Raw genomic sequence first — 9,815 nt, 5'->3', positions numbered from 1 at the left:
TGGCACAGTGACTGGACTGGAGGTACCCCAAAATTCAATCACAGTCAGTCCCTTGGCCCCTCTCCCCATGCATTTGCCTCCTCCATTTGAGGTTCTTTGTTCCCATTTCACTCTCAAAAGAAACTCATTTCCAGAGGCTGAGGCCACCAAAATTCACCCCTAGGTGTTGGCGTTAAAGACATAACAGAGGCCATTCTCCACCACCTTCCAGAAAGAATTTCAAGAGATCAGCCTGGAATTAGAGTCAGAGGTCTCAATGCAAGTTTCTGTGTACCTGTGTCTGCAGGTAAATCCTGTCAGATCCTCAGAGTCCTAGTTTCCTCTCTAATATGAGAAGGAACATAGTGATCGCCCAGGGCTGTTGTGAGGCCCTAACAAGATAATGCTTGTGAACAGCTCAGCAACGCAGAAAGTTACATGGATTACAATTCCAAGACAGACATGAGGAGACTAGCAAATAAATCCCCAAGGAATGTTGCCTGTGACAGCACCGAAGTAAATACTGAAGAGATGCTGAAATGGGTTGGGGGTGGGGAGAGGCTGCTTGTTGCATTAGAAGACTTTCCCATATCTGGAAAATTTTCTGGACAGAGGGGACAAATTAGAAGTGTGGTTCAGTGGAGAAAAGATGGAAAGGATTTCCATCTTGAGATTGACAGGACATCCTTTTCAACACTTACGTGGGATAAGAGAATAAAGAACCTATTAGAAATCCAGTCTAAAAAAAAAAAAAAGGAAATCAAATCTCCTTGGGAAGTACATTTCAAACTTTAATGTACATATACATGGGGATCTGGTTAAAAATGCAAAGTATCCGAAAACAGCCTTCGATTCTACGTTTCCAGCAACTTCCCAGGTGATGTGGATGTTCCTGGTCTATAAATCATACTTTGAGTAGCAATTCAAGGAGTTAGGGGAGACTTCTCTAAGGCAAATAAGCTTGAACTGACAGCTGAAGAGGAACTTGACCAAAGTAGAGGAGACTTCTAGGCACAAGGACCAGCTTATGCAAGGGCCCTGCAGCACTGGAAAAACTGGAAGAATGTCAGTGTGACTGGTGCGCAGAATTTGGAGAGAGAGAGAGAGCTGCAGAGAGTATGGGATCTCTATGAGGTCTAGAATATTGCATTTACCTTGACGGTAGAAGACGCTGATGGTTGTTAAACAGGAAAGGAACACAGACATCTGCCTTTTGAAAAGATCAGTCCATCTGCATTATGAACAGATGGGGGGAAAGGACTGGAAACAAAGCAGATACAGAGCACCAGTAAAGAACTGGGAGGCTAAAGCAGTCTGCACAACAGGTAGCTTGACTAGTGGTGCCGGAGATAGATGGAAAGAAGCAGAATATCTGAGAACTACACAGGAAATAAAATGCGTAGGATCTTGTAGAGGATTTGACATGGGGTGGAGAGCGGGGGTAAGGAAGGGGGCACTCTAAGGGCTGTCAACTGAGCATCTGGCCACAACTGGACGGTGAAAGTGCCATTCAGTGAGGAAAGAAGAGCTAGAAGACGGCCTAGTTGGGGGGAGCGGGGAGACATGACCATGAGTTTGGTCTTGGACGTATTGACTCTGAGATCCTTGTGATTCATCCAGGATAAGAAACCAAATAAGAGGTGGCTTCAAGGGTCTGGGGCTCAGAAGAGAGGTGGGAACTGGAGACGTAAATATGGGAATCAGGTTTATATTGGCTCCTATTATTTATACTGAGGGTGATGGAAGCTGTGGGCATAAGTGAGATTCTGAGGCAGAGAGAACAGTATGAGATGAGGACCTAGAATCAAGCCTCCAAAGATCACAGGCTCTGACGGATGGTGAGGAGAATGAGTCTGTGGTAGAGAAAAGAGTAGCAAGAGAAAGAAAATCTGGAGAGTATGGGACCTGGCAGACAGGGAAGAAAGAGTTTAGAGGAAGGGGTAGCCAACAAAGCCAAATGCTGCTGAGAAATGATGGAGACTCAGCCAGGGTGGGGTTGTGAAACCAGAGAAGGGGTCTTGCAGAGGACTAAAGCCAAGGCTGAGTGCAGCGCCCAGCGCAGTCCACCATATGGCATGCACCCCTTCCAGTAAGCCTGTCTCTCTCCTCAGTGAGCCACTCCAATATCAGTCTTGTCCATCCTGTTATCCCCAAAGCCCAGCACACGGCCAGAATATAGCAGACACTTAATAAATTGTACTGATGAGTGAGTGGATGGATGGATGGATGGACGAGCAGGAAGAACTGGAAGCAAAAGAGGAATCGCTGGCACCTGCCTGGGATGTACTATCCTTTAGCTATTGCCTTTATACCGCAATGGCCCGCAGACCCAGGGAACAGAGACAGAACCCCATCTTCTCCCTCCCCTGGGTCCTGGCCCCCCTTCCTCTCTCTGACGAAGAGTCTGGACCGAAGGTTCTGCTGACGTTGGAAGGGGAGGAGAGTCTGGAGGAAGGGGTGGGGAAAGCGGCGCAGAGATCGCAGAGACGGAGGAGGCGCCCGCGGCTGCAGAGCTGCAGAGCGGGATCTCTCGGCTTCTGTGTCCGGGCAACGGGCGCGCCACTCGGCCAGAAGACAGCGCATCCTTTCCGTGCGGGCCGCCTGGGCCCCTGCGGTCGGCAAACTGGCTCCCCGGGTGGCCACCGGGACCCCCGAGCCCAATGGCGGGGGCGGCAGCAAGATCGACAGCACTGTAGAGATCACCCCCAGCCCCAACGGAGTAAGTGCCCGCGCCCTGGGGGCTACGCCATCATCTCCCCGCACCCCGGGACAAGCGCCCGGCATTTTCCTCCCGCGCATCCCCCGCGGCAGACTGCCTTCCTCCCGCTTGCGCCCGCCCTCTTCCCTTACCCTGCGCTTTTCTCCGCTTCACCCTTCTCCCGCCACCCCTCCAACCCACACTCCCACCCCCAGCAGGTCGGGACCCTTGGAGATGCGGTGCCCACGGAGCAGCTGCAGGGTGAGCGGGAGCGCGAACGCGAGCGGGAGGGGGAGGGCCACGCGGGCGGCGACGGGATGGGCAGCAGCCTGTCGCTGGCCGTGCCCCCCGGCCCCCTCAGCTTCGAGGCGCTGCTCGCCCAGGTGGGGGCGCTGGGCGGCGGCCAGCAGCTGCAGCTCGGCCTCTGCTGCCTGCCCGTGCTCTTCGTGGCGCTGGGCCTGGCCTCCGACCCCATCTTCACGCTGGCACCCCCGCTGCATTGCCACTACGGGGCCTTCCCCCCCAACGCTTCCGGCTGGGAGCAGCCCCCCAACGCCAGCGGCGTCAGCGTCGCCAGCGCGGCCCTAGCCGCCAGCGCCGCCAGCCGCCTCGCCACCAGTACGGACCCCTCGTGCAGCGGCTTCGCTCCGCCGGACTTCAACCACTGTCTCAAGGACTGGGACTATAACGGCCTCCCGGTGCTCACCACCAACGCCATCGGCCAGGTGAGGCGGCCCGCTGGGCCGCGGGTCTGGGGGCGGGCCGCGCGCCACCAGCGAGGGGTCTCACAGCCGCTCCTCCCTCTCGCGTCCCCAGTGGGATCTGGTGTGCGACCTGGGCTGGCAGGTGATCCTGGAGCAGATCCTCTTCATCTTGGGCTTCGCCTCCGGCTACCTGTTCCTGGGCTACCCAGCAGACAGGTGAGGGCTCAGCAAGGAGAGAGGAGGGCTTGCTAGGGAGGCTGGTCCAGGCACCTAGCCTTCGCCAGAGGCTGAAGAGGCTTTGCTCAGCTCTGCAGTGTCCTCTGGATTTCTCCTGTTCATTGACAGGCGGCCCCAGCACTGTCTCAACTTCACTCCCCAGCAAGAAATACTCTTACCATACCTCTTCCAAACAGAGGATAACTCTCCCCCCACTGCCAGTCCCACATCCATGAATCAGTGGCCCCACCCTCCTGACCAAAACCCCTAGGTCCACAGAAGTCCTGACTCTTCCTCTGTTGTCCTATTACCACCAAGCTCCTCCCTTGCCGTCCTCATGGATTAATCCCTGTTAACAGTACTGTCTACCTGGTCTGTTAGCTCTGTCTCAGTGGCCCCATTCCTAAAGATCATTATGTTAATTTCTAAATATCAACAGCCCCATTCACACTGACCAGTAGCTCAACTCTTCAAACAAATGACTACCCTCTTGAGGAGGGTCCATAGTTTAACCACCATGGATCAATGACCACAATAGCACCCCTCACCCCAGGCTAATAGTCCCATCCTCATGGATCATTAGTGCTCTCAGATCCTCTCAGATCAAAAGCCTCATTTCCAGGAATCAGTGGTTACATCTCAAAGATCTACAAACCCATCCCCACCAACTTAGCAGCTCTTCCCAGGGGTCAAAACTCCATCTCTGATCCTTGACACCGTCACCACTGACCAGGTGCTCCATCCCTGGAGATTATTAGACATCTCCACTAGTCTACAGTCCCATCCAAATGGCTTTATAGTTCAACTCCCATGGCTCAAAGGCAACCCACCATTCAATAGTCCAGTTCCCTATAAACAATACCTATCCTCACACACCCCTGTGGGCAAATGATCCTAAACCCATAGGTCAATCGCCCATCCTCATGCATCAGTGGCCTCATACCCACAGACCAGTAGCATCATTCCTCTGGAGTATGTAGCCTCATACCCAAAGACCTAAATTCAATCTCCTAAATTCAGTAGCCTTAGCTAATAAGCTCAACCCCATGGAAAATAGTCTCACCCTATTGGGTCAGTAGTTTCACTCTCAGGCATCAGTGTCCCCTTCCCAATGACCAGTGACCCCAGTCTACATCCACATTACACCAGTGCTCTTATCCCTAAAAACCAGTAGCCTACCCTCCAAAGATCAGGAACCCTGTCCCCACTGACTCACAGTCTGTGACTGTCACCACTGACCAATAGTCTCTCATTTCCATGACCCCATGCTTACTGATAATCCATATGGATTAATAGATTCTTCCCTACTGGCCAATAGTCCCATCCATCCCGAATGAAATCTCTACCCCAGGAATTAATAGCTACATCCCCGAAGATGAACTGTCCAATCTTCAGAAGTTAGTGATCAGCCCCACTGATTAATAGTCCTATCTCATGGATTAAGAGCTCCACTCTCATGGATCAATGGCTCCATCTTCTGGTTGTGACCCCATCCCACTGACCACTCCTATGGATTAATAGACCCATGTCCCAATCCCATGGAAAAATGGCTTCATCCCCCAAAATCAATTACTCAGCTCCCAAAGATCAAGAGCTCCATTTTCACTGACCAATACTATCCCCATGGACAAGTGGCCAATGACCTACCTCCTTAGATCAGTAATTCCAACCCTGTATGTCAATGAGCCCATCTCCTCTGATCAGTCTGAGCAAGACAAGCTCCATCCCCACTGACCAATATCTGTATTCCCAAGGTCTCATGGATCCAATTCTCCTAAGCAATATCCCATCCCCACTGATGGCTGGTCTCACTTCCATGAAGAAATGCCTTCATCTCTGACCGATAGCCCTCAGAGTCAGTGGTCCCATCCCCCACAGAACAATAGCCATGCCCCAGTGCCCAGTAGCCAGGGTCCCCATCCTTCCCCATCTCCTGTAGCCTTAGTCCAACCCTTGTTCCCTGGGCCTCATCCTAGTATCTCCATCTCTAAAGTGGGCAGCTGGACCCCACCCAGCCACTTCTCCCTCAGGGAGTCTGGGTGACCAGAGGCTCTCCCTGCTTTCCAGGTTTGGCCGACGTGGGATTGTGCTGCTGACTCTGGGACTGGTGGGCCCCTGTGGAGTGGGAGGTGCTGCTGCAGGTTCCTCCACGGGTGTCATGGCCCTCCGATTCCTCCTGGGCTTCCTGCTTGCTGGCGTTGACCTTGGTGTCTACCTGATGCGTGAGTGGCACCCTTCCAGAGCTCCTTCCCTAGGGGCTCATGCCTGCCTGTTTGTATCCCCAGGTCATTGCCACTGCTCCTTGGGACCCCCTCAGTCCCTTCTTCAGCTCTCTGGAATCTCGGCTCTTTCTGGCCAGGGCTTTAAAGGATCCAGGGATCTTGCTTCTCATACGCCCCTCTCCTTCCATGATCTTTAATGCTTTCCTTGCCCTGGACTTACTGCTGTCAGGGAATGAGCCTTATTTTAAAAATGAAATCCTGAGTAGCTGTAGGAGCTTGAACAACGGTTAATGTGAAGGTCAAATAAGAGGTCTGATGTGAAAGGGCCCGTAAACTGGGAATGCTGAGCCCCTGCAGGGACTCTGAACCTCAAGCCCTCCCAAGTTTGAGCAGGAGAGAGGAGAGGTCCGAACAGCCTCCCCACTCTGCCTTACCGGTTAGTCTGTGGGAGGCAGTGGCTGCAGCCTCCACACAGGGTCTGACCTTACTCTCTGTCCTCCTCCCTCCCTCTCCCCTCCTCTCTTCCCACGCCTCCTTCCTCCCCGGCCTCTCCTCCCTGTCCCTGCTGTATCTCCAGGGCTGGAGCTGTGCGACCCAACCCAGAGGCTTCGGGTGGCCCTGGCGGGGGAGTTGGTGGGGGTAGGGGGGCACTTCCTGTTCCTGGGCCTGGCCCTTGTCTCTAAGGACTGGCGATTTCTTCAGCGAATGATCACCGCTCCCTGCATCCTCTTCCTGTTTTATGGGTCAGTATCACCCTCCACCTGTTGTCTGGCCATTCCCATCTCTACCTCCTACCTGTAGCTCTAGCCTGCAGACCCGTCCTCTTCTCCACCGCCCCTCGTCCAGGCCTGCTGCAGCCCCAGCCCCTCAGAGGTGGGAGTTTTCCATTCTGGGTCAGGAGATGGGAAGCCTCACAGTGCACTTCCTTCCCCCTCCCCCAGCTGGCCTGGTCTGTTTCTGGAGTCTGCACGGTGGCTGATAGTGAAGCGACAGATTGAGGAGGCCCAGTCTGTGCTGAGGATCCTGGCTGAGCGGAACCGGCCCCATGGGCAGATGCTGGGAGAGGAGGCCCAGGAGGCCCTGCAGGGTAAGAGACAGGGGTCCCACCCATGTAGGAGGACCCTGAGTGCTCAGCTGTTCCTTCTAACAGCTCCTCTCTCTCTCCCAAGACCTGGAGAACACCTGCCCTCTCCCTGCAACATCCTCCTTTTCCTTCGCTTCCCTCCTCAACTACCGCAACATCTGGAAAAATCTGCTTATCTTGGGCTTCACCAAGTGAGCCTGGGTGTTGGGGCCAAGGGCCAGGCCGGTAGCTAGGATGGGGGCTGGCTCGGTGGGGAAGGCCTGAGGACCCCTGCAGAGGGCAACCAGGGTGGTGAAAGGCTGCAGGTGGCAATGCAGACACCACAGACGCTGTCCTGTGCCTCCCCGCCCTGTCTCACAGCTTTATTGCCCACGCCATTCGCCACTGCTACCAGCCTGTGGGAGGAGGAGGGAGCCCATCAGACTTCTACCTGTGCTCCCTGCTGGCCAGCGGCACAGCGGCCCTGGCCTGCGTCTTCCTGGGGGTCACCGTGGACCGATTCGGCCGCCGGGGCATCCTGCTTCTCTCGATGACACTCACTGGCATTGCATCCCTGGCCCTGCTGGGCCTGTGGGACTGTAAGCTCCCTCCCTTCCCCACAGTGTGGGCTCAGCCTAGGAACCCCAGCAGAGATGCCCCACATGGACTCAGCCACTGCTTCTGGCTCAGGCTTCCCAGGACCAGACCAGATCCTGCCCAGATCTTTCACAACCTCTGGCCGCACACTCCAGTCTGTTCTCCCAACTGATCAGTGAATACCCAGACACACCCAGCTAGGGATCAGAAGGGGTGACGGCAGAGACGAGGCCAAGCATGATCTGCCGCCTCCACTTACACGCCCCATCTTGGCCCTCCAGATCTGAACGAGGCTGCCATCACCACCTTCTCGGTCCTTGGGCTCTTCTCCTCCCAAGCTGCCGGCATCCTTAGCACCCTCCTTGCTGCCGAAGTCATCCCTACCACGGTCCGGTGAGAGCAGGCGTGCTGCCAGGGCGGCCTCCAGACCTCTGTCTGAGGACAGGGCCTGAGGGATGCTGGAGGAGCGGCTACTGGGGAAGGGTGGGGGTGAGGCCCCACAGCTGCAGGCTCAGTGCCTTGTCGTCTCTCCCAGGGGCCGAGGCCTGGGCCTCATCGTGGCGCTGGGGGCGCTCGGCGGGCTGAGTGGCCCAGCCCAGCGCCTCCACATGGGCCACGGGGCCTTCCTGCAGCACGTGGTCCTGGCAGCCTGTGCGCTCCTCTGCATCCTCAGCATCATGCTTCTGCCGGAGACCAAGCGCAAGCTCCTGCCGGAGGTGCTCCGGGATGGGGAGCTGTGCCGCCGGCCTTCCCTGCTGCGGCAGCCCCCCCGCAACCGCTGCGACCACGTCCCTCTGCTTGCCACCCCCAACCCCGCCCTCTGAGTGACCTCTGAGCACCCTGGCAGGAGGCTGGCCCATACCGAAAAGTGGCACAAGGCCCTGGCAAGGAGAGCGGGAGGACTGAGTGAGAGAGGCAGGGCTGCCCGCGAGGCTCAGAGGCACCTCGGGCCAGACACGAAGGGGCGCTCAGGGGGCTGCCCTCACCCCATCTCCCCCCGCTGCTGCTTGGTGTTCACTCCCTTGGCTAGAGTCAGGGAGCAGGGAGAGAGCTCCACACTGTACCACCAGGTCTGGGCTCCATCCTGTGCCCAACCACATCCTCCCAGACCTCATTCTTTCTTGCTCTATCACTCTGTTTCAATAAAGACATTTTGAATAAATGAGCATACCATAGCCTGGACTTCCCTCCCTTCTGTCGTCCTGTCTCTCGGGGGAAGGTTTCTCTCAGTGGAATCCAAACCGTTAACCATCCCCTTCTCCTTCGCTGTGCCCTGCCCTCTCCTCCCACCCTGCCCCCAGCTCCATGTTAACTTACAATTACCACCCCTTACTGATTGCTTGCTCTGCTGCTAGGACTGGGCTAGGCACTTCACAAACTTCATTTAATCATTTAATCCTCGCAACCTTGCAAGGTAGGTGTCTGGATCTATTAAAGTTTTTGTTGTTGTTGTTTTTGCAAGCAGTAACAATTGACTGACTCTAACGAACTTAGAGCGACAAAGCGAATTTATTAGAGGGATTCGGTGGGGCAGGCTATGTATGGTTCTACCCTACGGGAAAGCTCATGGGGTAGAAGGAAAAGCAGAACTAGTTATAAAAGGCCAAGAACCAGAAAGGGCAAGAGAGTCAGTGACTGGCTAGCTTGCCTATCACAACCACCCCCACCCCACCCCACCCCTATTAGTGCCAACTGCTGAGGGGAGAACAGGACCTGAGCGATGCCAGCAGAAGGCTGGATGTTGTACAGGTGAAAATGGCGGGTGCCCACCACAGTATTCTTCTTTTACAGATGACAAAACTGACACTCAGAGACTCAGTAACTTGCCCAACATTACAAAGATAAGGAGTGATCGCTGGGGTGTAACTGGATCCTGGAGCTGGTGCTCTCTAGTGATGCACACTGCGGTCACCTTCCCAATCCTTCCAATCTCTGTACACTACCCTTGGAATCGAGGAGTGAGTCTCTAGCCCCCGCCCCGGGAGGGGGCAGTAGGAGACGTCTTCCACCTCAGTGCTAGGGCCTGCCTCTGATTAACCCTGGCCTGGCTTTTGGCCAATCTCTCAACCTCCAGCCTCCTTCAAGGGCTGCTATGAGGATTAAACAAGATAATATATTGTATGTGCGTCAAATTATCCCACTAGATGGTAAGTTCCTTGAGGACAGGAACTTTGTCTTACTCAACTTTGAAACACCAAAGCCTGACCCATGATAGGTGTTCAAAAAGTTCTATTTGTTCATTCTTTTGGCAAATCTTTCCTGTGCCAGATTTACAGACCAGTACTATCCTGGATATTAGGATTTCAAGGAGCTTGAAATCCATCTAACACTGGGAA

General features: G+C 54.9%; 1 protein-coding gene across 2 annotated transcripts; it reads left to right on the top strand.

Moving 5' to 3' along the window:
• The first annotated feature begins 2,608 nt into the window (after nucleotides 1-2,608).
• On the top strand, nucleotides 2,609-8,303 carry SLC22A17 (solute carrier family 22 member 17). Of its 2 annotated transcripts, none has more exons than XM_068966021.1 (10): nucleotides 2,609-2,698; nucleotides 2,893-3,402; nucleotides 3,494-3,597; nucleotides 5,665-5,819; nucleotides 6,397-6,562; nucleotides 6,761-6,906; nucleotides 6,989-7,094; nucleotides 7,264-7,481; nucleotides 7,761-7,872; nucleotides 8,015-8,303. In XM_068966021.1, exons 2-10 carry the CDS (start codon nucleotides 2,995-2,997, stop codon nucleotides 8,301-8,303), a joined length of 1,704 nt encoding a protein of 567 aa, XP_068822122.1. In that variant the 5' UTR covers nucleotides 2,609-2,698; nucleotides 2,893-2,994. The 2 variants fall into 2 exon arrangements, with proteins under 2 accessions (XP_068822122.1, XP_068822120.1); XM_068966019.1 differs by having other exon boundaries at nucleotides 7,264-7,533; nucleotides 7,759-7,872.
• Nucleotides 8,304-9,815: the final 1,512 nt, after the last annotated feature.

The sequence above is a fragment of the Capricornis sumatraensis genome, chromosome 2 (genome assembly GCF_032405125.1).
Source record: "Capricornis sumatraensis isolate serow.1 chromosome 2, serow.2, whole genome shotgun sequence".
Classification (NCBI taxonomy): Eukaryota; Metazoa; Chordata; class Mammalia; order Artiodactyla; family Bovidae; genus Capricornis; species Capricornis sumatraensis.
This window is presented reverse-complemented; position numbering and strand designations above follow the sequence as displayed.

Coding starts and splice junctions, on each gene's coding strand:
- SLC22A17 (XM_068966019.1), top strand. CDS start 2,995: ATGGGCAGCAGCCTGTCGCTGGCCGTGCCCCCCGGCCCCCTCAGCTTC. Junction 3,403..3,493: donor CCACCAACGCCATCGGCCAG/GTGAGGCGGCCC, acceptor TCGCGTCCCCAG/TGGGATCTGGTGTGCGACCT. Junction 3,598..5,664: donor CTGGGCTACCCAGCAGACAG/GTGAGGGCTCAG, acceptor CCTGCTTTCCAG/GTTTGGCCGACGTGGGATTG.